This window comes from Mastomys coucha, unplaced genomic scaffold (assembly GCF_008632895.1).
Source record: "Mastomys coucha isolate ucsf_1 unplaced genomic scaffold, UCSF_Mcou_1 pScaffold23, whole genome shotgun sequence".
Taxonomy (NCBI): Eukaryota; Metazoa; Chordata; class Mammalia; order Rodentia; family Muridae; genus Mastomys; species Mastomys coucha.
Window position 1 is genome coordinate 105,131,945 of NW_022196906.1, and position 27,789 is coordinate 105,159,733.

A 27,789-nucleotide genomic window follows, 5' to 3' on the forward strand; every position below is an offset into this window, starting at 1 on the left:
GATCCGAACTCAGGACCTTCGGAAGAGCAGTCAGTGCTCTTACCCGCTGAGCCATCTCACCAGCCCCTTCTTTTTATCTTTTAATAAGTCAATAGGCAATTGAAATTATCAAGTTACTTACTATTTTAAAATATGTATATAATATCTTAGGTAAAAGCTTTAGCATTATGTAAAATTTCAGGCACTGTGCAATAGCTCTTAAGTGATTTTTATATTTGTTTAACAGTGACTCAAAGACAGATAATTGGTAGGATTGGAATATCCATCCATTTATATTAGCATTATGCTCACTGTGGAAATACTGAAAACAGAAACAAATGAGGCAAAATTCAGAGTAGTGCGTGGTTGTGCAGACAGAGTCTGTGCTCTCTCAAAGTGCTGCAGTTTGAACACCAGACATTTGCTTGTTAAAGATACAAGAGAAACTTTTGGAAATATTATTTGTTGTACATTTTCTGTTTGTTAAAAACAAGTGCTTTCTGTACACTTTTTCTTGCTGCTTGATGTTGTGTTCTTGGCATGCAAAGAGACCACTTCTCGGAGAGGCATTGGTGTCTTCTCATCTCTCTGTTACACGTGCACGCTACTGAACAAGGAGCGCCTAGCCTGCTTGCATTGTGCGGAATGCTTCTGAGTGTGCCAGGCTGCACTGCTGTGTGTGTCCTGGGCAGCCACCATGTTGTAGATGTCAAGCTGATGGGTTTTTGTTATTTAGGAGTCTTTGTCTGAAGTCGAAGAGAAATACAAGAAAGCCATGGTGTCCAATGCACAGCTGGACAACGAGAAGAACAATCTGATCTACCAGGTGGACACCCTTAAGGACGTCATTGAAGAGCAGGAGGAGCAGATGGCAGAGTTCCACAGAGAAAACGAAGAGAAGTCAAAGGTAGCTGCTGACCTCGCATGCCTGCCCTGCTGCCGTGGGGAGGAAAGCAAAGCCTGCTGTTTAAGGAGATGGGGCGGCTGGGCCAGTCAGAGCTCAGTGCTCTGCGAAGTCACCCTGTGACCTCTCGATTTTTAAAACTTTTTTTTTTTTTAAAGAAAAACTTCTATACTTTTTTAGGTTTTTAAAAGCTAGATTAAGGACTCAAATATTTATTCTTTTAACTTTGAAAATGACGTTGAGTTGCCCTTTGTCTCCATTGTAAACAGAATGACACAATTTGGAAGCTCTCAGTGTGAGCTAAGTACTTCAAGAGACTCGAGTTTCCAAATAACCAGTTACTTAGAAGCAGCAGTTTAAAGATGTGAGTCAGAAGCTGATAAGTGTTTTCTTGAGAAGTCACAGGTAAAGAATAAAAGCCACCAGTCAAAATGCCATATCTGTCCTTAGGCAGCGGCAGCAGACATGCTGGGTTGTATTAAAATTTTATTGGACCTGGGCATTTTAATGTTGGTTTCTAAGTAGAGAATAAACGGACATTATTGTTAGAAATTAGTTACTGCTATATTGCCAATATATAAATAAAAAGAGAATGGTAGGAAATTGCTGTTGGAAACATATCTGCATTGTACATAAGAAGGGGAGGAAACTCGTTGTGTAGCATTTGATGAGCTCCCACGGCCATGCGTTATAATACTTTTTAATAAGAAGCCAGCTTAGCTGACATTCAAAAACATGTTATTAAGGGATGACTTGGTGACTAAGCACACTTGCTGTTCTTCAATGGGGCCCAGGTTTAGTTGCCAGCACCCACATCAGGTAGCTCACAACTGCTTGTAACTCCAGTTCCACAGTATCTGACCCAGGCTTCTGGCCTCTGCAGGTTCTGGCATACACATGGTACATATGCATGCATGTAGATATTTACACAGACACATAAAATAAAAATAAGTCTTTAAAATATATATTGATATTGAACATAGAAAAAAAATGTAGAGAATCTAATGAGTCTATCAGCTTCCTCTTGTTGCCATTAACCCCTAGTTAGCCCAGCCCTATCTTTTTCTACTCTGTACTTAAAACAAATTCTAGGCATCTAATTTTAATAGTTAATCTGGACAGACTGCATACTCTCCCTTTAGAAAGCACATTACAAAACATTTCAGGGCTGGAGAGGATTGAGCAGATAAAGCACTTGTCATCCAAACTTAAGGACAAGAGTTTGCATCCCCAGTGCCCATGTAAATACCATGGAGTGGCAGAGACAGGACACCTGGAGGAAGCCAGGGAGACAAGACAAATCATTGAGCTCTGGGTTCAACAAGAGACCCCACCTTAATGTGAAAGGTGAGAGAATACATCCTGGCATAAGCCTCAGCCTCCACACTTGACTCTCTGACACCCACAGACATGCATGCTCATACAAAAGACCAGTTCATTCTTGAAAAATTAATATCAATCCCTATATATTAAAATTTTAGTGGTTTCATGGTGCCATACACTTTTTCCTTTTTTATGCTTAGAAAGAAATCAGAAGCTAGCCATGTTTGTGCTTATAATCCTAGCACTTGAGAAGCTGAGGCAAGAGGATAATGGATTTGTGGCCACCAGGATTACACTGAGACCCTTCCTCAAAACAAAACAGAAACAAGCTAGTGTGGTGGCACACATGTTTAATCCCAGTGTGGAGGAGTTAGAGTCAAGAGGACGTTCTGTGAGTTTAGTAGTAAACTCTGGGCCAGCCAGGACTGTCCAGTGAGACCCTGAGATCTTGTCTCATCCTCACCCTGCCCCCGTCAGCCCTCTTCTAGCCACACCCTCCGGGGATCCAGGTGAGCCCCACACCTTGAAATTAGTTGCTGTGTTGAGACTCTTAGCTCTTGGTTCCCTTTCCACCTCTTCCCAGTACAGCTTAGATTTGAGGAAACTTGATTGCCTGTCCTAGGAGCTTGCTGTTCTTAAATACTTTGTTTTTCATGCCCATAGTGTCTTTTTTAGGGATCCCCTGTCCTCCTTAGTTCCTGTGAACAGGCTGTCAGGTGTAGAGATGTCACTAAATGTAATGGGAGCCCTTTTTTACAAGCCTGCTTCAGAAGTGGCATGGTGTTTTTTACAGAACCCAGGTAGCTGGCTGTCTTCTCATGCTGTAGCTGCACGTTTAGAGCTTAGATCAGGTCCCAGGGAATCTGATACCCTCTTCTGGCTTTCACAGTTACCAGGCAGGAAAGTGATGCACAAATCATACTTGCAAGCAAACACCCATTCATACAAAAAAATTTAAAAATGATTCAATTCATATATAACTTTCCATTTAAAGTCCATGATTCAGTAGAGTTTAGTATATCCACATAAAGATGCATCTACTACACTCATAAAAATATTGACATTCTCTCAAATAGAACCTGAATATTCTTTAGTCATCATCTTCCTGTACCTGATCCTCCAGCCCTAAGTAACTACTGATCTTCTTTGTGTCTCTATAGATTTCCTCATTCTAGACTTTGATATCAACAGAATCATAAAAGGAGCTATTTCATGATTGTTGTCTTACACTTGATGTAGTAATCCTGAGTCAGCCATGTTGTGGCATACATATAAGTGCTTCATTTCTTCCTGTGACACATTAACAGTCCATCTTTAGGGTAGCTACTTGTGTTGGGGGACCCAGCAGCATTAATTGATATTTGGGTTGTTTTTCCCTTTGGCCTTTGGTGAGAAATGCTGACATGGACATCTCTGTAGTTTTTGTTTGGACATTGCTTTCCTTTGTCTAATTACTCAGGAGTGGGACTGTTGGGTAATTTGGCAGCTGCACATACCGAGTGAGGAACAGCAGACTTTGTAAAACAGTGTTGGCATTTCAGCTGGTGTTTGTTACTGGCTGTGTTCTTTACCAGTATCCTCTCCACCATTTGCTAGTATGGCCTTTCCAGTCTAGCCATCCAGTGGGTGAAGCTCTGATTTGCATTTCTCTGATAAAGCTACTGGGTTTGAGTATCTTTTCATGGGCTTCTTGTTTCTCTTTTGAAATTGCTCATTTTCTGATTTTTATTACTGTTGTAAGACTATATTTCAGATAGGTTATGTAACAGATAAATGATTTACCGCCATCTTCTTGTAGCTTTGTATTTCTTTTTATCCTCCTTATGCTTTGTGGCCGTATTATCTTTTATCACGTCCGTCTTAAGAGAGGATCGTCATTTTTTATTACTTAGATGAGGCAGTTTGCAGAGTTCTGAAAGTCAAGACAAAGACTCCTTTGCTTTTATAGTTTCAAAATAAGGGGTGAACCATTCACAGTGACCAGTCGCCCCTTGTGAAGTCTTTGTGAGTTTGTGTGTTGTGCATTTCAGCTTTCGTTCCTTTTGATGCTCAGATTTCCCCACCGCTGGCTATAGTGAGCTCCTTTTCTGCTGATTCCCAAGTATTTGGACGGCTTCATGCTTTCTGACAGACGAGCGTGTTCTGGCCTTATCTTTAGCATCCTTTGTCAAAGGAGAGCCTCCATGTTCTCTCGAAGGCCTAGGGCTGCTCTTGATGCTCAGTCAGTCACTTCATGGCCCTTCAGGGAAAATGTATGTGGGCTCTTGTTTGTTTGTATGACAAAATACACTATACTGTGATGGTTCAAATTTATATGCATGACTGTAGGGATTGTATCCAGTCCCTGTGTTCCCCATCTCCTCTGCCCTAATTCTTACTGCTGTATTCCACTTCACTCAGAAAAGCAAGGCCATGGTAACCCTGGTATAATTATAGAAAGCAGCCACAATGCTTGACTTGGCCTTTACTTTGGGACAGTAGGCTATGCAGAGCCAAAATACTGTTTTTTAAAGGGCACTTGAAATAGATTTAAAAAAAAATTTTTTTTTTATTATGGCAAAAACACACCACAATAAAGTTACCATTTTAAAGGGTGTAGTTTAGAAGCTTTTTTTTTTCCCCGAAACAGGGTTTCTCTGTATAGCCCTGGCTGTCCTGGAACTCACTCTATAAACCAGGCTGGCCTTGAACTCAGAAATCCGCCTGTCTCTGCCTCTCCCAAGTGCTGGGATTAAAGGTGTGCACCACCATTGCCTGGCTAGAAGCATTTTTTTATATTGTTGTATATAAAATCTGTATGTTTTAATCTTGCAAAAGTAAACTCTAAACAAATTGAGTTACTAGAGATATTTGACCCTTTCTCTAGCCATGGTTACCATCCTGCCTTCATCAGTACACATCTTGACTTATAACACGCAGCATGGAGCTCCTTCTTTCCCAAGGCTGGACGGATACTGTCCCGTCTGTGCCACAATTTACCACCCCCAGCCTTCATTTGCCTGGGCGTGGGCTATTTCCTCTACCTGGAGTCACACTTTAAGTTGAACTCTGACCTATGTAAAGATAGGTGAGTCTGAAGTCAAACAAAGGACATGAATTTAAACTTTATCTGTCTTTTATCCTTGTTTTCCTCTTTCTTTGGGGGGGATTCTTTTTATTTTATTTCTATTTTTTAAAAATTTTCATTCATTTTGTTTTGTGTATGTTTGTGCACCATATATATGCCTGGCGCTTGTGTAGGTCAGAAGAAGGAATTCGATCTTCTGGAACTACACTTAGAGATGGTTGTGGGCCACCACACAGGTGCTGGGAACCAAACCCAGGTCCTCTGCAAGAGCAACAAGTGCTCTTACCTGCTGAGCCAGCTCTCCAGCCCTGGAGAAATCTTCGTGCGTTTAGTGATCTGTCTTTCCTTTTATAAGCCAAGAAACTATGTCAGCCAACTTTGATTAAGAAGAGAGATAGAACATTTGAAACAGATGGAAACACATGCATTTGTGCTCCTCCCTTAGAGAGCAGCAGCACCCAGTAAATGCTGCTCTGCTTGTAGCACACAAATCTTGGCTAATTTCCCTGCTGCAGGTACTCCATTGTGCACATTCACGGTGTTTGTAGTGTTTCTGTCCAGAAGTCATCCTGCAAAGTCATGTGTGCTGACACACAGAGCTGCTGTGTTTCTCTTCCTGTGAGCATGTGTCGTATTGGAGTTGTTCCCTTCTTGTTTCCTGGGCTTTAGCCTGGTTTTCCTTGTTCTCAGTGGGGTTTTGTTGTTGTTACTGTTGTTATTTTAGGAGTTATCCAGATGGAAAAAGCGTAATAAATCTTTGACTGTGGACATAAATGACAATTTCTTGGGTAACTTGTTATTCTTATCTTTACTCTGTGATGGCTTTTGCTATTCTAACAATTTTAATTATTCTCCCACCCCCTTTCCCTTTATTGTTTTTGGATTTTGGAATACTCGACTCTACAGTTACTCATTGTAAAAACATCCCTAAGCTTGCTTTCCCTTTTGGTGCTTTTCTTCCTTTGTCATACAAGATGGAGATTTAAAGTTTGACACTTTTCATGCAAGTCAGTCATCTAGGGATGATTCTGGAAGTCACACAGGACCTCTATGATAACGTACACATGTTCAGCTTTGTATCTATCCCATGACCTCTAACAACAGCATTTTCTTAATAACAGGAGTTAGAAAGGCAGAAGCACATGTGCAGCGTGCTGCAGCACAAGATGGATGAACTCAAAGAAGGCCTTCGGCAGAGGGACGAGCTCCTCGAGGTATGTGCTTCCACTGTGGAAATGTTCCATTTTGAAAATCTGAGTTGGATAGGATGGTGGTGTGTTTGTTGGAAGACTGTTAAAGTCCTATAAAGCAGTGTTCTCAGCTTTCCTAATGAGACTCTTTAGTTCCTTATGTTGTGGCCTGGTGACCTCCAACCATAAAATTATCTCTGAGGCTATTTCATTACTATAACTTTGCTACTGTTATGAATCGTAATGTAATTATCTGTGTTTTCTGATGAGTCTTAGGTGACCTGTGAACAGGTTGTTTATCCACTAAAGGGGTCAGGACATACATGTTGAGAACTGTTGCTATATAGTTTACATGTGTTACCATTAGCTCTCTCAGGATTCTTTGAAAATGAAATTTAAAGGCAAGCATAACAAGTGAATGTTTAACAACTCTATAAAACTCCCTCCTTTAATGGTAGGAGTTTTGGCTGGTGTCTTCCTTCTTAAGCACTTTTCCCTGAAGATACTGTAGGAAGCTGGAGAGGGAAGCATTACAGATCCTGTGCTCTGTGGGTCCTAGTGAGTACCATAGCCCATGCCATGCTATAGGACACGATTCTTGAGGGAGAGGTTTTTTTTTTTTTAAAGATTTATTTTATTTATTTTATGTGTATGAGTACACTGTAGCTGTACAGATGGCCGTGAGCTATCATGTGTATGGCTGCTGGGAATGAACTCAGGAGCTCTGCTGGCCCCGCTCGCTCTGGCCCGCTCGCTCCAGCCTCAGCTTGCTCTGGCGTAATTCACTGTAGCTGTCTTCAGACACACCAGGCGTCCGATCTCATTAAGGGTGGTTGTGAGCCACCTTGTGGTTGCTGGAATCCGAACTCAGGACCTTTGGAAGAGCAGTCAGTGCTCTTACCCGCTGAGCCATCTCGCCAGCCCGAGGGAGAGTTTTACCCTTCCCTCAGCTTGACACACTTGAGGTAGCTGAAGAAAAGGAGGGAGTTGTCAGCTCTTTAATCACACTCCAGGGCTTCAGATCTGCACTGTGGAGGAACTCTGCCACACTGAGGCGGCATCCCTGTGTAAAGGAGGGTGGGCCACAGCACGTGGTCAAGGCACTCATCCGCCACCACCATCCCTGCTGCGCTTAAGTGATTTGGTTTTTATTAAGGATTCCATGTGAAGATAGTAAGGCTTGACTTTTGTCATTTGTCACCAGTTTCTTGGATAACAAGCCCCGGTGCTGGCTTCAGACTTGGAAGCCTAAGTCTTTGAATGTTCTCAGTTCCTATCTTTTGGATGTCAGTACCTATTGATCATGACGACTGAAACCCAAGTATCACATGTAATGCCGTTAGGTCTCAAGAACTAAGATCTGATAATGAGGTGGAGAGTGTTTGAGGAGGGGCAGTGTTTCGTGTCACTGATTGTGACACACAGGGAAGCATGGGAAGACTCTGGGTAAGCACCCCCTCTGGTTGCCGTCTGTGGCTGGGATAGCCAAGAGCACCTTAGGGGAGGAGGGGAGGCTTTACTCATCCTGCATTTTCAGGTCTCAGTCCATCCTTGAGGGAAGTGAGGGCAGGAACTCAAGGCAGGAACCTGAAGGCAGGACTGTTGGGGCCTCCCTCTCACATCAGCTAGCAATCAAGATAGCCTCTCACAGACGTGCCTACAGACTGACCTGATAAACACGACTATATGGACCTGAGACTTCCCCCAGGGGATTCTAGGGCATGTTGGTGCTAATTAGGACTAATTATGCTAATAATGATATTCACCAGAAGACTTGCTTAAGAACAGCTAAGTGTTAAAATCCCATCCTTTCTAAAAATTAATGATTTTTATACTTTATGATATTCTTGATATTTTAGTTTTTGTCAACTGAAATCAAAATGATGAAGCTGAGTTATTGTCTGTCTTTTTGTTTTTAGTTTTGCTTTACTAAGTAACATTCAAAGCTACAGTTTCCTCTCTGGTAAAGGATTATTTTCTTCATAAGCAAACACAAGTTTCTTTTTGTAAATATAAGTGGCTCTGTGTTTGGGTAGAAGGACAGTTATCCCAGGATGAGCGTGCAGGAGCGTGTGTCCGTAGGATGTACAGTTATCCCAGGATGAGTGTGCAGGGGTGTGTGTCTGTAGGATGTACAGTTATCCCAGGATGAGTGTGCAGGGGTGTGTGTCTGTAGGATGTACAGTTATCCCAGGACGAGTGTGCAGGGGTATGTGTCCATAGGATGTACAGTTATCCCAGGATGAGTGTGCAGGGGTGTGTGTCCGTAGGATGTACAGTTATCCCAGGATGAGTGTGCAGGGGTGTGTGTCCGTAGGAGTGAAGGCTGGATGGCTGCCACAGAGCTGTGTTCGGAACATTTGTCCTGCCCTCTTTTCTTGTGGTGCTCGGGATCAAACCCAGGGCCTATACACACACAGCACATGCTTGGCTGCATCCTGCTGTCTTCCCTTGCTGACTTTGTGGTCCAGCCTAGAGACAATGGATGCCACCTTTCCCTTTTCTGTGGATCCTAGACCTCCCTCCTCCCTGTTAGAATTCACCCACCTCCTTCCGCTTTCCTTCTTCTAACTACCTTGCCTTTTTCTTTCTGCTTTTATTATTTTCCTCTCCCTCTTCTTCAGGAGAATCAGCGCCTCCAGCAGAAAGTAGACACCATGACAAAAGAGGTGTTTGACCTCCAAGAGACCCTGCTCTGGAAAGATAAAACAATTGGGGTATGCGAGGAGGTGGGGCTTTGGAGAAGCTCATTCCTGAGGGATAGACCAAGAGAATTTAACTCAGAGGTGGCCAAAAAGCCATCCTATTATTACATGTTTAGACAGTATGCATAACAGAAGACAGAGAATAACTTCTCTAGGAAATGCCGGTAGTGTGCATAGAGAGAGCATCTCTTTCCAGACTCCCTGTTTGTGAAGGTCACAAACAGGAACCTTTAAAAGAAGTGTTCTTCATTCCCATATAATAAGGATTCTTACCCCACAGCAACCACAGGCATCTAATTCAAATTCCGTGGGCAGTTAGATATGCTTACATTATAAAATATGGATTGAAAAAGAAGATGGGGGTGGAAGGGGAGTGTTAGCGTATAAATTGTTGGTGAATAGAATAGGAAGGGATTACAAATCAGTTTAATTATGGAAATGGATAGGAATGTATGATCATAGGGCTGCCAAAGTGTGACACCAGCTCTAATTCTAACCCTGCAGGCCCAATGGAGCCTGGTAAGGAAAACTTCCTCATTGCTGTTTAGTGTAGTGCTGTGTGTACACACCAAGCATGCTACAGGATAGCAAGATATTAGTCACATACCTAGTTCCATAGGGTAGAAATTTAAAGAATAGAAGATACTTTTATATAATTTTTTGAAGCTTAAATTACCAAGTCCCCAAACTTCCATAAAACCTAGAAAATCTTCCCAAGGGACATTGTGATTCTAAATTACTTTATTTATAAATGTTTTTCCTTGGGAGAGTGAAGTGATGTGTGGGGTGGGTGCACAGGGTAGGGAGAGTGAAGTGATGTGTGGGATGGGTGCACACAGTAGGGAGAGTGAAGTGATGTGTGGGGTGGGTGCACACAGTAGGGAGAGTAAAGTGATGTGTGGGGTGGGTGCACACAGTAGGGAGAGTGAAGTGATGTGTAGGTGCACACAGTAGGGAGAGTGAAGTGATGTGTGGGGTGGGTGCACACAGTAGGGAGAGTGAAGTGATGTGTGGGGTGGGTGCACACAGTAGGGAGAGTGAAGTGATATGTGGGATGGGTGCACACAGTAGGGAGAGTGAAGTTGGTAGAGAAAAAGTTGAAAATGCACACACAGCCTGGGATGGCCATCTCATGGGTCAGGAGGCCCAGGGCGTCTCTTTTCTATGATTTTCTTAGGGTTTTAAGCTGATTGTCTTGGAACAGAAGCTGACTGGCTAGAGTAAAACTGCACGCCCCATAAAATAGCTCACTAAAACAGACCTTGTTTTCCTACCAAAAAGACATGCCAATACTAGTTGTAGCAGCACATGCCTTTGACCCCAGTACTTGGAGGAAGAAGCAGGCGGTGGATCTCATGAATTCAAGGCTAGCCTGATCTATATAGCAAGTTCTACACCAGCCAGGGCTACATAGTATGACCTATCTCAAAAAGAAAAAAGAAGAAAAAGAAATGTACATGCTGATGGTTAAGATATACATCACTTTGCTTTTATTTGAGGATTTATTAAAATTTTCTATAAGATATAATGTATTTAACTTTTAAAAAGTAAACTTTGCTAGGCTGCTGAGACAGCTCAGGGTGAAGGGCTTGCCTTGCTCCTGTGATGCCTTGACGTTGGTCTCCAGAGCCTACCTGAAGGTGGAAGGAGGGAAGACTCCAGAGTGCTCCCCTGACCTCTGCTGTGTGTGTGCCAACACGTACGCGCACACACACATGCGCGCGCGCGCGCACACACACACACACACACACATGCACACATACAAACACACACGCACGCACACACGCATGCACGCACGTACACACAGATACACATGCATACACTCACACACACATACACGCACGCAACACACATGCACATACACATACTCACACACAGATCAATGCTTTGTTGAAGAATTAAATGTTTTTATATTGAGGAAAGTTAGGATTCACGTTCAAGGGTAAGAAATGATACCAAGATAATCCCTGTGTCCCTTTTGCTCACAAATGTCACATCTTGCAGAGCAGTAGTACAGTGTCACAGCCAGGACATGGCTGGTACACTGAAGATAGAGCCACCTCCATTTGTCCTTTTTATAGACACTCATCTACCACTGCCCTCCAGTCCTGAGAGCCACTCTGTAATTTTGCTATTTTAAGAATGATGTATTAATAGAAACCTACGGTGTGTAACATTTTGGGGCATAGATTTTGTTCCATTCAGCATAACTCAGAAAGTTCATCCAATTCTAACAGTAGTTTATCCCTCCCTTAGTTTTTCTTTACATTGTGCCTATTACAAATAATGATTTGCCATCTTAACCATTGGACACATAAGTGCACACTGTTCCTGTCCTCTCCAGCTTAGTCTGTACGCATAATGCCTCAGCCCTGCCAGCCACTGCTCCATTCTGTCTCCAGATTAACTAGTCAGGCTCCTCACTGAGGTGCAGTCATTAGCTCTTGCCTGTTTATGGCTACTTGATTTCAGTAGCATAAGCTCCTAAAGCTTTGTCAACATTGCAGTGTGTGTGAGAACTAATGAATCCCTCTCCCCCAACTCCCCTCCCTGCCTCCCTCCGTCTCTGCCCCCTCCCTCCTTCTCTCCCTCTCTGTGTGTGATCTTGCTATGCAGTTCAGGCTGACTTTCCCATTTCCTTCTCAGTGCTGGCGTTCCAGGCATCCTTCACCCACATTCAGCAAATGTCCTTCCATTTTAAAACTGAATGGGATTTCCCTCATCGTATGCATCAGACTTACCTGTCCCTGACACCTGGCAGCAGCATCCATCTCTGCCGCTGTGGACATGTAATGCAGACATCTCTTCTGTGCTCTGCCTGCAGTTATTTTGGGTCTATCCCCAAGTCAGTCAGTAACTCTATCTAATTTATTTTTGAGGACTAGCCATTCTGTATTCCACAGCAATTCCGTGCTTCCACATTCCCAGAGCCCTGAGCAAGGATGGACTTCCTCCGTTTCTTTACCAACACTTGATACTTTTCTGTCTGGAGCTGTTATGTTATCTGCTCTCACTGTTGCTCTTTCCAGTCCTAGGAATGGAATCCAGGCACTCACTCCTGATAGGCAAATGCTTTACTACTGAGCATGTCTCTAGACGTGGATTTTTTTTTTTTGAGACAGAGTCTGTGTAGATCAGGCTGAATCCACAGATCCAGCTTTCTTTTTATTTGCTTCAGCACCCAGAGCACCACTCATCTCTAGCCTCACTTTCAAGAATAAAATCTAATGACTTACTAAAGAAGCAGGCCTTCTGTCCTACCTTTCGTTGGTGACATCAGCTCTCTCAGCACTGGCCTGTAGTTCTCACCTAGACTTGAGGAGTGCATGTAAAAAGGCCTCTGAGCTCTTGGTCGACCCAACCACAGTTAATCCTCATTTTCAATAACTGTAGTTATTTAACTGGTTGCATAGTACCCCAGCCTGCTCTGCATCTCTGTTTGGCTTTTTGTTGCTAAATTTAGATGTTAGATCTTTGACAAAGAATTATTTAGATCTCTGCAAAGATGAACTCTGTACTTTGATCTGTTGTCAGAGGCAATTGCTGCCTGCAGGCACAGGGCAGTGGTTATGTGGTCAGGCAATACAGAGAATTTCAGATCTAGAACAAATACATTTGACCCAATTATAAGGTATTTCAGTAGCTTTCAAGTTTTGTGGTGAAATGAACAAACATACAGGATATATTTTATTTTCCTAACTGTAATTATGGGAAGAGGAAATTTTAAAATCTAAAAGTAAAACAAAACCCGGTACTATAATTGTGGAAGGAGGAAAAAAGCCACATACTAGTGTTTGCTGGAATCTTGAGATTGGTCTGTTCCTGAGGTTTTTGTATTCAGTGGGGTTATTAACAAGCATATTGTGAAAGTGACCACCTCCTCGCTACATGTCATGATTACAGCACAACTGCATGCCGTGTTTTTGTAACACACAGCTAACCCACATGCTTCAGACAGGAAGTGTCCTGTGCTTGTTCTAATGTGTCATTTGTTGTTAAGGGTATTGACACCAGCAGCAAATGCTTAAGGCTTCAGAATCTAGAGTCTCACGTCATTTTACAGGTAACTGCAGATAGAGCAAATGTGTAAATTTCCACCATTTATGGGAAGAAGTTAGAGTCTGATGGTGCAATGTGAAAAGTAAGGAAGGGCTTGTCTAAGGGACACTTCCCCAGCATCATGTGGGATGAACGTGACAGAAGAGAATGCAGCCTCTCTAGGCTGCTATAAAACCATATGAGAGGGCTTGAGAGGGAACTGCATTCGTCTTCTCCCTTGGGCAGGGAGATCAGCGGTGCATCACAGAGAGTAGAGAAGGGTGAACATCACCATGAGGTCATTTATCCACTGCTATAGTCAGTGCTGCGCAGTGCGGGTGCTCACAGACTAGCACCATGAGGGCTCTATATAAATGACTCAGTCAGAGCCAGGCATGTTGACTGACATATGCCTGTTATTCCCACTATGGGTAGACACTGGAGGACCAGGACTACATAGCAAATTCAAGGCCAGCCTAGGCAATTGAGACCTTCTGTTCAGCAACAAGAACAACCAGGAAACACTTTTAGCCAACAAGTAACTAAGCAGTTAACCACTTTGACCTGGTGATGAGATAAGACATTAAATGCAGGAAAAATATGTAGTAGAAGCGTTCTTTAGAAACGGTGCTCATGCCAGGCTACTGTGTGCCTGCTTTCTCGTCCTGCTGTTGGAGTGTGGTTCCAGAGCTGCCCACCTTTCCCAAACTGTGTAACTTGCCAGGTGCAAGCAGTACCCCAAGGCTAGCGTACCTCTGAGGTGGGTGTCGCTGTTTGTCAGATGTGTTGGATATGACTATGTCAGACCCCCAAGGCTAGATTTGAAACCCCTGACCTGTTACCCAGCTGGGCTAGTATTCATTTTCTGGTTTGTTTGTTTTTTCTCACTTTATCAGTGTACCAGAAAAACAAACAAATCATACTCGTGTATAATTAAGTTAACATAAGTAGGCTGTGGAGACTCAAGTGATGGCTAAGTGCTTTGTTCTAACACTTGAAGAACAAGCAGACAGCCAGTATTTAAAATAATTTATCCAGACTCGCTTTTCTTCTCAAACTAATTTCATCTTAAAAAAATTAAGCAAATTCTTAACTAAACTACGCTTACTTAACATGAAATGAAATGTGTGCTTTTTGTTGCTTACCAAATGAAAACATACTGAGGAAGTAAGGCAGGAAAGTCTTGTGTGTAAAGACGGTTTTCATGTGACGAGCATGCCTTGCCAAGTTCATGCATGAGCGCTCTTCTGTTTAAACTCTTCCACAGCTGTGCACACAGACCGTCGCCCCCACTGCCTGGCCACTGTCTCCATGCTTCTAACCTCCTGCTTGTAGGCCTTCTGCTTATTGGATTAGTCACCTTTCTCTTGCTCTTTTTCTATGCTGTTCTTGCCCTTACTACCCTGCCTAAAACCAGGCCCTAGAGAAACAGAAAGAACACATTGCCTGCCTCAGGAATGAGCGAGATGTGCTCAGAGAGGAGCTGGCTGACCTGCAGCAGACACTGAAGACAGCAGAGGTATGTCAGCCTGGGCCTTCTTCCCCTCCTCTTGCCTCGTTTCTTTTCTGACCATAAACAACAGCCTTGATATGATGCTTGATTGAGCTGTTTCCTCCACAGAGGTGTATCACATAACTAATTTCTTATTAGCTTTTATCCATAGTAAACAAATATTGTCGCAGAGATGCCACAATAGAACTTAGTTTCTGTGTGGGTTATCGTTTGTGATACTAAGTTTTTTCTTCTCTACAGAAACATGGCTTAGTTATAATCCCAGACAGTACTCCCAATGGTGATGTCAATCATGAGCCTGTGGTTGGAGCCATTACTGCGGTGTCTCAGGAAGCTGCTCAGGTCTTGGAGTCAGCAGGAGAAGGGCCACTAGGTGAGACACTACTTGCTACTTAGTCTTGGATTGATGTCAGGCTTCTAGCTGGGGTCAGGGTAGGTGCCAAGAGGAAATCTGGACACATTGTCCTTAGCCATTCTTGATCTTGGGAAACCAGCAGTGGAGTCTTCATGAGGGAGGCACTGCAGGTTTAGACACATCTCCTTTTACTTGAACTAAAACAGACTTTGTGCAAAGTCCAGTGTGTCCATCGCATGGGCAGCTCAGGGCTGGTAGGACTTCCCAGCATATGCTTAGCTTCTTCCTGACCCACATGGATTTAGATTCTAAGCTGCTCCTAGGACTCTGCAGCTCTTTGCCACCACTTTTCATAATGAGAGATGATAGATGATGGAACAGACCATACTGAATGAAGTGTGACTTCCAGAGCAGGGCTTGAGAGTAACCCTGGAGAATGAAGTGACAGCTTCTCTCCAGGAGGCCACGAAAGGGCCAGCTCAAATGTTGCCCTACAATAAATCTTACACTCGGGGAAGAAAAACAGCACAAACAGATACAAATGGTACAGTGTCACCAGTTTACATTTAATTTTTTTTTCTTCTTTATCTTGTTTTTGTGTGTACAGTTTCCTTAAGGGAATGTGAGGAACATAGGCTGAAATATTTTAAAGTTAGTAAGCATATTGTCTCATGTAGAACTCTAGAAATATAATTGATTGTTGAGCACTTTGATAAAGGATGCAGATGAGCAGAGGAGAGAGCTAGCAGGCATGCTCACGACATTTAACATGGCGTTGTCATTTATAAGCTGGCCCTTTAAAAACCACTCAAGTTAAAAAAACCAAACCAAACCAAAAATCTTTTAAGTCAGTTTGCTGTTTTGTTGTTCTTATTTATACTGTTCATAGCCTGATACTGTAGAGAAATGAAGGCTACAATGGGCCAGCCCTCTTGGGTTCCTCCACCTTTGGGAACTGGAACTGACATGGCTAACCTTCTTTATCATGGGTTCTTTGGCTGGCTGTGAATAGCTGCTTTAGCTGAACTAGTGGTGTCTCCTCAACATATGAGTCTGTTCCTGCCCAAGAAGCTGCCCTGGGCGTCTGTCCCGGGCTGGAGCCCAGGTTCTGTGTGCTTGATTTTCTTGTGTTCATCAGTAAGTTAGCAGTTTAAGCCCACTTTGAATTTTCTGATCCACCAGGCTCTTTGCTTCACCCTGCGGTCTAGAGTACCTCACTCGCCTGCTCCCACTTAGCCATGCCTACTGGTACCTTACTCCACACTCCTGGGTCCCACTCTTCATTCATAGTCCTACTAAGAGTGGGCACCTCTAAAGACAACTGGGAAAAGCTTGCACATTTTTGCAACAACAACAACACCTGGTTTCCTCTGGACTCCAGTTTGTCTCTAGGCAGAAAGTCAGTGCTCTGGGAACAGGTATATTGTTTGATAATTGTAACTATCACTGGCTGGGAGTATGAATAAAGCATTCTTTCTATTGTAATTAAAGCCTATGTGTCTTTCCATGTTCAGACTGTAAATAATGGAATGTATTAGATGTTGGCTATTTGTGAGCACCTTTACAAGTTCAGTTTACAGCCTTCCTTCCCATTTGTTCCAGATGTGAGGCTACGAAAACTTGCTGGAGAAAAAGATGATCTCCTGTCACAGGTAAGATGTCTACTCATCTGAATCTATTAGTTTATCTAAGATAGGCAATAAAATGCTAATGAAATAGAATGCTCACTAGAAATTAGAAATAGCTGGGTGTATTAGTGGTGCATGTCTTTAATCTCAGTACTCAGAAGGCAGAGGCAGGTGGATCTCTGTGTGTTCAAGGGTAGCCTGGTTGACATAATGAGTTCCAGGACAGTCAGAACTATAGTGAGACCCTGTCTTGAAAACAAACACACAAAACCCTGAAAGACAAAGTTAGAAGTATATTTCTAACTTTGCTACTCAAGTGACATTTCAAGGAAGAAAAGCTAATTCATGTTTTGTGCCACAAAAAAAGAATGTATAGGATGCTTACAAAGCTTGCTGCGCAGCCCTTCCACCCTCAGCCTGACCATCTCCGCCCTCTTTTAGCTGTCCCTCAGTGTGAGTCACTGATTGGATGATGCTTTTCCTTAAAGGACCATCTATTGGCATTCCTCTGTGGAAGACAAGCCTCTGCCACACATGTGCAACTTCCTGTTCCTGTTCCTCTTAAAGGCCAGTCTGTTTCCATCTGCAGGACTCGGAATGTTGGCTCCACAGAGAGCCACCCTATATTCAAGCTAGCTTCTCTCTTTTTTAAAGCCATATGCTTATTTTCTTGTGTTTATCACAAAGTTAGCTTGTGTTTTGAACAGTAGTTTAAGCCCACTCAGGGGTTTTCTGATACACACCAGGGTTCCATCTCGAGCCTCTGAACTCTAGAGGCTTTTTTACTCCAGGTATGCTGGCCCTTCAGGCCAGGGGAGAGACTGTGCTGTGGATGGGGGCTCTTTTCTCAGTTGTCTCACCTTCCTCTTTCCTTCACTCTTTTGTTGGTATATATTCCGTAGTTTCCTGAGGAAGACCATGTGCGCTGTTAAAAAATTCCCATAATCTCAAAGGATATGAAAGTGTTATTTTCCTTAAGCGTTTTCAAAGGCCTATTTCTTCATTGTCCTGTCTTTGAGCATAGTTGTTCAAAATTGTGAAGGCATAGCCCTATGAGGTTGCTCAGCAAGTTAAGTGCATGTTGTGCAAGCCAGATGACCCTAAAGTCCACGTAAGATAGGTGAGAACTGATTCCACAAAGATGTTTTCTGCCCTTTGTGTGTGTGTGTCCATTTTGAGATTTGATCTCTCAGAGGTCATGTTTCTGCTTTCCCTTTTGTCCTTTTCTCTTTTTCTCTAGTATCTTGAAATCTCACGGTTGATGTGTTCAGAAGTTTTCAAGCATCATAGTTGCCCCTGTAGATTCTAGAAACTCCTGGTTCTGAGTTGAAAAACTTGCGTGATTTTATTTATTCTTCCCCTGGCTCCTATTTATTAGTCAATTAGGGAATGGCAAATGATACTCCATGGTTTGATATATTATTCATAGCATGTGGGAAATTTAGATGAACAGATTGTTGTGGGTTTATCTGAAATATCCATGCCCTGGAAGGCCTTAGTAGAAAGAGGTCAAGCAATAGAATTTAGAAGCTGTACTGCACCTGAAAAGTTTCTGTGAACACATTTATTATGTGTTTCTCTAGCTGCATTCAGCTGTATGATACAGGCATGTAGTCAAGAAAGAGTTAGAATTCACTATAAGACCATGATGGTCCTGTGGGACCTAGAAATTAAGCTGGATGACCAGTGTTGAGAGGACCTCTAATAGAGATCAGGTAGAGTTGAAAGAAGATAGATCAATGACTTCCACTTATTTTTAGGTCTCTAAAAAACTAAAAAAGTCCTAACTGTCCATGAAATATTTCACTTTAATGAGACTAAGAAAAAACAACTCAAAAGATGTACTTTTGTGCAAACACATACAAGTAATAAAGAATAGAAGTCTTTATTGGGACACCTAGTTTCTGAGGCTCATTTTCTGTTTATATTAGTTTATATCAAATGCCCAGGACCATTTGTCTCATAGGCAAAATAGTGCTTGAATGACTTGTATGCTTTGCTAATGTACGACAGACAGATCTGCTGTGTTTATGATATGGCCACGAACTTCATTTAAGAGAAGTGGGGTTGGGAGACGGTCTTGTAGCACTTGGTATGCAAGCATATGGCCTGGATTGGAATTCCAAGTAGTAGCTACCGGAGCATGCTCTGTAATCCCAGGGAGGTGGACACAGAAGGTTCGCTGAAGCTTGGTGGCTCGCCAGCTTAGCTAAATTGATTAGCTCCAGGCTTGGTGAGAGATCCGAATTTCAAAATAGCAGAACAATTGAGAAAGACATCTGATGTAGACCTCTGGCCTCCACATATGCAAACATATATGCATCCACACATACATACTCAAGACGCTCATCTTATAGGCCTAAGTGACACAGGTCTAAAATCCCAGCTACTTAGAAGGCTGAGTAAAGAGCATCCCAAGTTCGGGGTCTTCTGGGCTGCAGAGTGAATGCAAAGCCAGCCTGGGCACTTAGTGAGAGCCAATTTCAAAGTAAAACAGAGGGCTATGGCTACAACTCCACGTCAATGTTTGCTTAGCGTGCCTGAGGCCCTGGGCTTCACCCCACTATAACCAAAGAGAGAGATAAAGAAACCCTAACCCTAACCCTAACCCTAACCCTAACCCTAACCCTAACAGACGCAGATCTCTCTGGTGACTTTTACTTTCATTCTAGATTAGAAAATTGAACCTCCAGTTAGAGGAAGAACGGCAGAAGTGTTCCAGGAATGATGGCATGTCCGGGGACCTGGCAGGACTACAGAACGGCTCAGACTTGCAGTTCATCGAGATGCAGAGTAGGTACCAGGGGACAGGTCAGTCTGTGCTGGTTTGTAGCATGTATCCCTGGAATAGAGTTGGATATGGGCTGCTAGAACCCAGGGGAGTTGTTCTGGTCACCTAGGAGCTAAATTACAGTTGTAGTCACCTATGGCCCAGGGGTGGCATGGCCAGTTACTGCTTGCATGTAATCTCTGACCTCCTGGGTGGGACTCTCTTCCGTTTAAGCTTTTGCTTTAGAATTCATCTTGGAAAGTTGAAGATTTAAGATCAGCTTATATTAATGTTGAGTTGTTTCTGATATTTCCTAGTTTTTAACAAAAACTCGTTACATGAAATTAAAAACAAGGCTACAAAATATAATTTGTTTATCCAAGTTATGCTTCCTCTTCCTTTCTATTTTTTACTCCATGTCATTGGTTTGAGACAGGGTCTTTTTTACATAGTCCTAACTGACCTGAAATCAGGTTGGACTAGAATTCAGAGATCTGTCTGCCTTTACCTCTCAAGTGCTGGGATTAAAGGTGTTTGCCACCATGCTTGGCTCATATTTTTATATGCATTGATGTTTTGCCTGATGTGTGTCTATGCGAGGGTGCCAGATCCTTTGGTATTGGAGTTACAGACAATTGTGCGCTGTCACCTGGGTATAGGGGATTGAACCAGGGTCCTCTGGAAGAGCATCTCTCTAACCCATTCTTAAGTGTCTTCTGTTTTCACACTAAATCCCATAGTAGAGTTGTCCTAGCATCCATTTTTATTATAGTTACCGCATTGGTAGTGATATGTAACTTACAATAGGGGCTTTTACTTTTCTAATTTGTAGTGGCTTTTCTGATAATGGACTTTAAAACTGTGGCTAACAATTGGACTTAGGCCAAATGAAGGAGTCTGGGAGTTTGAAACTTACTAATAACTTCTATGGTTAGTATCCCTCTTTCAGACATCAGGTCCCTCGTACTCCCTAATGAGTAGTTTGTGTAGTGGGACAGGAACGTGACATAATGTAGGAAGGCAAGCTAAGAAGCTGGATGATGAGCCTGGCCAGTCAGTGCAGTGGATATCGGCAGTCCCAGACAGCACGAGCAGGTTTGGAAAGCTTGCTAAAGCAACAAATTCAAAAGGAACCAAGTTGAAATGGAACAGGCTCATGTTTATAATTGCTTCCTAGAACCAAGTAGCCGTTACCGGTGGCTTTGTGGGTGAAAGCTAAATGACCTGAGACACTGCCTGGAAGCCAGGACTGGCTGTGGGAGAGGAGACAAGTAGCTGCTGGCTCTGAACTGCAGCTTGGCCTGTGGAATGAGCAGGGTTTCAAAACCACACACACACATGAAATGAATAGATTGTACACAGGAAGGAATCAGTGTTTGAAAGTGATAAAGAAGCTGTACGTTTTGATAATGAGTTACTGGAGATATGAATATAAAAACAGGACAGTAACTTCCATTGTAGAGCTCGTGATGGAATGTTCTCTCTACTCCCAGAGGTAGCCTTGGAGATAGCTGCTTTATCTGTTTTTTAGATAGTCTCATTGTGCAGCCAGGCTGGCCTCAAACTCACAGTGCTCTTGTTTTGGCCTCCCAGTGCTGGGATTTGAGATTACAGGTAGGTGCCATCTCCTGTGGTTCCGGTTGCTTTAAGGTACTAGTGACTGTTCAACAGCAAAACTGCTTGCACTGAACCCTGCGAGGCAGGCCTGCTAGTGTTCATCTTGGGATGCTTGAATCATTTCTTTTGGTGGGTAGATATGATTTATGTCCATAAACTTTGCAGCTGTGTAACCATGGAGATGAGTGCATCTTACTGAGGCTGGTGACAACGTGAGTCGGTGTATATGAGAGCAGAAACACTGCCTGGGAGCTGTAAGGTACAGGGCTGCATTCACAGCAGGGAGCCTAGAGGCTGCAGGGGACTTTGCCACCCTGTGAGCTTTCTCAAAGGTCTGTTTACAAGTGAAGTGGTTCTCAGCCTTCCTAATGCTGCAACCCTTTATTACAGTTCCTCATGTTGTGGTGACCCCAACCATAAAATTATTTCATTGCTATTTCTTAACTGTAACTTTGTTCCTGTTATGAATTGTAGTGTAAATATCTGGTATGCAGGCTACCTGGTCAGATGCATAGGTTGAGAGCTGCTGGTGTGAGGAAGCGTTGGACTTTGCTTCTGACTCTTGGTCTTCTGACCCTGCAGCGCAGAAGTACAGGAGCTCCCCGAGGACACGGCGTCCAGAACCTGAACTGCTTGTCCTCTGTGTGCTACTCTGCAGCCTCATCTCTGGAGAGGAGTATAATTCATTATTATCTTCTGTTTTAGGAGATGCCAATAGACAAATTAGTGAATACAAATTCAAGCTTTCGAAAGCAGAACAAGACATAGCTACCTTGGAACAAAGTGTAAGTAGTTTTGTGGTGCACCAAATGGTTTAAATACTACTAAATGCGACCAAATGCCTCTCAGCTTCTTGCAACCAAGTGGCTAGACCTTTGAGTTTCTGTGGGTGGCTTTGGCAGCTAGGTGTTTCAAAAGCTCTGTGTTATAGTTGAAAAATCTAGAGAACACCTGGTGGGGTAATCCAGCTTTACAGTTGCTCTAAAGATAAAGGACTGAGCCAGCAAGATGCTATAGCACAGACACTTAGCTGCTAAATCTAAAGGCCTGAGTTTGTTCCCAGAGACACACTGCAGGAGACAACTGGTTCCCACACGACTCTTCTTATCCTGTCCTAGGTAGGGTTTCTATTGCTGTGTTGAAACACCCATGACCAAATGCAACTTGTGAGTGAAGGGTGTGTTCATATGGTTCATCATCAAAAGCAGTGAAGGCAGGAACTCAAGCAGGGCAGGAACCTGGAGGCAGGAGCTGATGCAGATGCCATGGGGCGTGCTGCTTACTGGCTTCCTCTTTATGGCTTGTTCAGTCTGCTTTCTTAGACCCTAGGACCATTAGCCCAGGGATGGCAACACTCAATCTGCTGGGCCCTCCCTCATCAATCATTAATTAAGAAAATACACTACAGACTTGCCCACAGTACAATCTTATGGAAGCATTTTCTCAATTTTAGTTCCCTCCTCGTCAGGTTGACACAAAACAAGCAGAGACCTCTTGTGTGCTCACAGTAAATATATGTATTGATTTAAAAAAAACCAGCACAGTACTTTGCAACTGTCATTGTTTTCTGTAGATATTTCTATAGAGGATTTAAAAACAGTCCCTGTTAAAAGAAATCCTCCCATATACATTTCATAAGCCTAAAGACTTAAAACATGGGAGATTAGCCTTAGAGTGAATGACCCTGCCTGCAGCTGTCCTTCTTCCCAGGATCCGTGGCTGCCCAGTGACACTGCACTTCCATCTTGGCTTCCAAGCAGTGGTGGCAAACTCTATAGGCCTGTGTGCTCTATTTACAGATCAGCCGGCTTGAGGGGCAGGTGCTGAGGTACAAAACCGCTGCTGAGAACGCTGAGAAAATTGAAGATGAACTGAAAGCAGAGAGAAGGAAGCTCCAGCGAGAGGTACTATTAGCATGCTTCTTGAAGAACACACTCCAAAAACGACAAAGTCTGTGCGAGCCTTTCACACTATCTAAGAAGTCTGACTTTAGTCAAGTATGGTGGTGCATGCCTTTAATTCCAGCACTCAGCATGCAGAAGAGTGGGCCTATCTCTGTTAGTTTGAGGGCAGCTTGGTTTACATAGTAAGTTCTAGGCCAGCCATGGCTACATAATGAGATCCTTGTCTCCAGTAACCAAACCCGAGAAGCCCTGGTAAACACACCGTGGGGACACCTTCCCTTCACACAGGCTTTGGACCTGCAGTGGCTGCCACTGACTTTTTTTATAAAGCAGCAAATAAAAATCTATTTTTTGGGTTTTGCTTCAGATGACATCAGGTTTTGCAGCTTTTGCACATTGTGTGTTGTGGTTTAAACAATTTTCAACGCTAGTGCTTAGGCCTCTAACTGTCTGGAGGAAGGTGACAGCTGTCTGGGGACTCCATTTGGACATGGCTGTCACTATTAGCGGTAGAAAAGGTTGCTGGGCTTTCTTCTGAGCACATAAAGTGACTGTGCCCTTTGTCTCCAGCTACGGACAGCACAGGACAAGATCGAGGAGATGGAGATGACCAACAGCCACCTGGCTAAGCGGCTAGAGAAGATGAAGGCCAACAGGACAGCTCTTCTAGCCCAGCAGTAGGAGTCGGCCCTTCACTGGGCGCTGCTCTGCGGGCCTTGCCGGGAGACACTGACTCTTTTGTACATTGACACAAACCCCTTCAAGTACTGTTTCAAGCCTTGTCATTAAACAGCCACCTTTGTATTTTATAATTTATGAGAATGAAGCAGGTTTAGTCGTTATGGATTTGGATTTTGTTTGTAGTTCACTTCTACAGTGAGAACTAGTCTGTGCTGTTTTTATTTTCAACATTCTAGAATCACGTTTTCTCACCATCTTCTTCCGGCTGCCTCACTGACTAGGCGCTTGGGTGGCATTGCTGTGGGTTCTGGAAGATGGCCATTCTGAGTGCCGAGACACTTGCTGGAGACCTCAAAAACACAAGTGCCTTCTCCACAGTGTGATAGAGGCTTCAGAGACCAAGGGCCAGGATTCCTACTCCTCTTGCCAGAGCATTTACATTTCCGTGAGGATGTGTTCAGCAGCAGGGAGTCTGTATTTCACTCAAATTTATGTTTGGAGGAAAAAGCCTTTTTTTTTTTTTGTAAGATATTTAAATTTATATAAAAATTTTAGAAAACAATATGGGGAGTGTATATTAAACTTTATTGCATGGGGCAGAGCAAGTCCAAGCCTGTACTCCAAAAAATAGGGTCCTCTGTCTGTACACCCACTGTGCTGTTCCGTGTATTTTTTATCTGCTGCTTATTTTTGAAATGAAACCTCAGACAAGCTCAAGGGACGAGGGAGGGAGGGAGGGACAGTGCAGACAGGTAGGGGATCTGCCTGAACCTACCTATGAAAACACGACTTTCTGCCATCCACGATTGGCTGCAGGCAGTCGTTGCTAAAGAAGCCTGGAGGACGAGTCATGGCAACCATGTACAGTCTTGTCTTGCTCTTCTTTTCTCAAGATGAGATAATCCGGAGTACAGAACTTTCTTCTAGCTTTTTGAGAGAAAGGATCTGTGTAGCCCAGGCTGGTCTCCACCTCACAGTCCTCCGCATTGGGCCTCGTTTGTGCTGGGATTCCAGGCAGGTACTTTCATGCCTGGTTCCAGAGTATAAAATGCTTAAGAACTGTCATCTCTAAAGAGCCCAGTTCAAGATACCCCTGCCCCTACTGTAACCACTCTATAGGGTTTGTGGTTCTCTTTTGCCAGAATCAAGGTGGTTTCATGGGAATGATTACTGTAGCTCAAAGTGTTTACAAAGAAACTATATTGAGGAAAAATCTAATGAATCAAAGCCTCTTAATAAATCTAGCCTTGGAACTAGATAATAAAATTAACTCAAAAGTGAATGACAATTGTCCCTTCTTTAGAGCCACTAGCCCTTCATTTTTAGGATATGGAAACTACATCCTCAGCTGAGAAGATCCTGTGCATCTTCTAATAGGAGCGACAACTGTACTGGCAGGAATCCCGATCTGTCTCATCATCTCTCAGCTACAATCTGGCTATCCAGCTTTTCATGCCTAGGAGGCACCCCTTCCTTTCCACTGATGTCACTCAGCCATGCCCCTCCTGGGCTCCTGAACCTTCGCTCTGAGGAGCCCTGCTTGACCCTAGCCCTTATTTTAGTCTTTTCAATTGAAATGGCTCTATCTCTTCATTAAGATAAATTGTTTTCTTTAGAACCTTCTTCATTGCATCCTGTGGTGTGTATTCTACTTTGAAGGCCCGGGCATTTGTCCATGTGTGGAGTGTTGTATTTCCTCTGAGGAAGGCTAACATTAAGGTACCTTGTTTGGGTACTGAATAATGGATGTTTTTATTACTGGCTTTAGAGAGAAAGCCCTGGCTAACTCCCAGTGGACTAGATTTGACCACCCACCCCAGCAAGTCCCCACAGTTTGATAGTGAAGGCAAAGAATCATTTCATATGGCTATGTTGGGAGGAGAAGACAAAAAGGTCCCAGAATTCTAAATTAAGTTTCCAAGTTTTAATGGTTCAAAAGAAGGAACAAAAGGAGACAGTTGAGGTATGTATTGCTGATGAACCAATTCATCTTGGACAAGGTAATTAAGTTCAGGTCCTATGAAAGGCTCTTGAGAAGTGATTGCTAACATTTCTTGATGTTTTCAGGACATAATCAGTTCCCTCTCCAAGTGTAGCCTCCTCACTGTTGGAAGTTTCTCATTCTGAGGGATGAGCTGTCCGTTTTATTTGGGAGGAGCTTTGGTCCCTAGTCATCTGAGGGATGAGCTGTCAGTGAGTGTTACCTGGGAGGAGCTTTGGGTCCCTCCTCATAAAGGTATTTCTCACCAGTCCTGTTATTCCCCAATTCCAGAGTAACTCTGAAACAGAATGACTCAGGAAGGAAAACAAGATAGACAACCAGAAGGGCAGAGCGCTTGCTGAGGCCACTGGCTCTGGTTCCCCAGGGGCTTCCAAACACCACCACCTAGAAATGTTCAGAGCCACTAAGTGGGCTAACCTGACTCTCAGCAGTTAAAAGACTGGCCAAGCGTGGCTTAAGTTTTATCCCTAGTAGTTAATTAGCTTTGATTGCTGATAGTACCGGAGTCTCACTGTAGTCAGTACCAACACTCTTACACACTGAGTTTGTAATTAACTTTTCACACTGTTGACCAAACACCTTACAAGTAACTTAGGGATGGATAGATTTATCTTGACTCGAAACTTAACAGTGAAGTCCATTATGAATGACAGAAGGTATGGCAGAGCTCATGGGCAAGATTTGCCAGGTGGTTTTCAAGCAGGGGACCCTTTACTTAGCACGCTGGTCACACTTCCCAAGTGAACTGACATATCTACGTGCTGATGCTGTGGCCAGAGGAATCTTGACCTTCAAGGCCCCTTGGCCACTGCCCAGTACATAGCTTAAGGTCTCTCTCTAGCCGAGTTCATCTTTGTCTGCATTCTCCTTTTCTGCAACTTTAAATGTGTTCATCCTCCTTGTTCATGTTTTTTCTCACCAGACTGCATATTTTTCATCTTTTCTATTCTGAGTTGTTGCTGTCAACCAGTGATAAGCATGTCACCATCCAAAGGCCAGGCTGTTTTGAACTTGCTTCTGCCAGACAACTTAACCCATTACATTAGCCTTACTCAAGTCCATGAGAAAAGACAGAGGCTGGCCTCAGCCAGATCCCACTCCGGTCCTTGGTCTCATTCTCAACCCACATGAGCCATGCCCTCACTGGCTCCGTTTTTCCTAAACTCCCACCAGAGTCACCATTAAGTTCTGTTTACAATATTCCAAAGCTCCACATCCCTCTTGTAGACCCGTTTTTAAGCCTTTATGCCACAAGGCAAGTTGATCAGAGCAGCAACCCTGGCTGTCTGCACTAGTGACAGGGTGTCACTTTTAGGTAGGGTTCTCTACAGAAACAAAATTCATGGGATGTATAAAGGGGATTAACAGAGTATGGGCTAGGCAGTCCAAGGATGTCTGTCTGCAAGCTGGAAAGGTAGAACCTTGGCAGCTGTTCAAGCCACTAGGCTAGATGCCTTAGTTGGTCCAATCTGGCATCAAAAGCCTGGAAGATACCTGGATAGAGCCTTGGTTCCAGGTCCACTTTGGAAAGCAAAGACCGTAAGAGTCTGATGGAAACATCAGGATGGATGCAGGCAGGTGAGCACTTTTCCCTGTAGTCTTCTCATACCCAGACTATTAGAAGTGGTTCCTGCTGCCCAACTGGAGGATAAGCCTTCCCCAATCAGTGATCTGCTCTGGAAACAGTCATAGACACGCCCAAGTGTCTTTCCTAGGTACTCTAAAACCAACCAGCTAACCAGACCTCCATATGTGCTCTAGACTTTTTTCATTTTTTGAAGTAGAATCTCACTATGTAGTCTCTATTTTCTTGGAATTCACTCTGTAGCCCTGGCTGGCCTTGAGCACACAGATCCACCTGTCTCTGACTCCCAAGTGCTGGGATCAAGACACCCATTGCCCAACCTTGGGTTTTTGGTTTTTGGTTTTTTTAAAAGCAAAATTGGAGTTAAGAAAGTTTTAAGATAGATTTAATTAAGCCTAAACCTTGAGGGATGAGATTAAGAGTGTGTGTAGAAATGCCTCCTCAGTGCCCAGGGACTTTCAAACTTCTTTTTGAAATCTTCAACTCTACCCAGTATATGCTATGTGAAAATCATCTTAGAAAGTTTTC

General features: G+C 43.4%; 1 protein-coding gene across 21 annotated transcripts in view; it reads left to right on the plus strand.

The window, feature by feature from the left end:
• Positions 1-24,956, plus strand: part of Lrrfip2 (LRR binding FLII interacting protein 2) — a 103,722-nt gene extending 78,766 nt beyond the window's left edge. For 8 of the 21 annotated variants that reach the window (XM_031344262.1, XM_031344264.1, XM_031344265.1 and 5 more), the window contains 10 exons: positions 716-886; positions 6,395-6,487; positions 9,088-9,180; positions 14,624-14,725; positions 14,960-15,092; positions 16,677-16,726; positions 19,375-19,495; positions 21,795-21,874; positions 22,889-22,993; positions 23,564-24,956. In XM_031344262.1, the coding sequence (XP_031200122.1) occupies positions 716-886; positions 6,395-6,487; positions 9,088-9,180; positions 14,624-14,725; positions 14,960-15,092; positions 16,677-16,726; positions 19,375-19,495; positions 21,795-21,874; positions 22,889-22,993; positions 23,564-23,674 (1,059 nt within the window). In that variant the 3' untranslated portion in view covers positions 23,675-24,956. The remainder of the gene's footprint in view (positions 1-715; positions 887-6,394; positions 6,488-9,087; positions 9,181-14,623; positions 14,726-14,959; positions 15,093-16,676; positions 16,727-19,374; positions 19,496-21,794; positions 21,875-22,888; positions 22,994-23,563) is intronic. The other 13 variants (XM_031344268.1, XM_031344270.1, XM_031344273.1 and 10 more) reach the window with 5 other exon arrangements.
• The last annotated feature ends 2,833 nt before the right edge of the window (positions 24,957-27,789 follow it).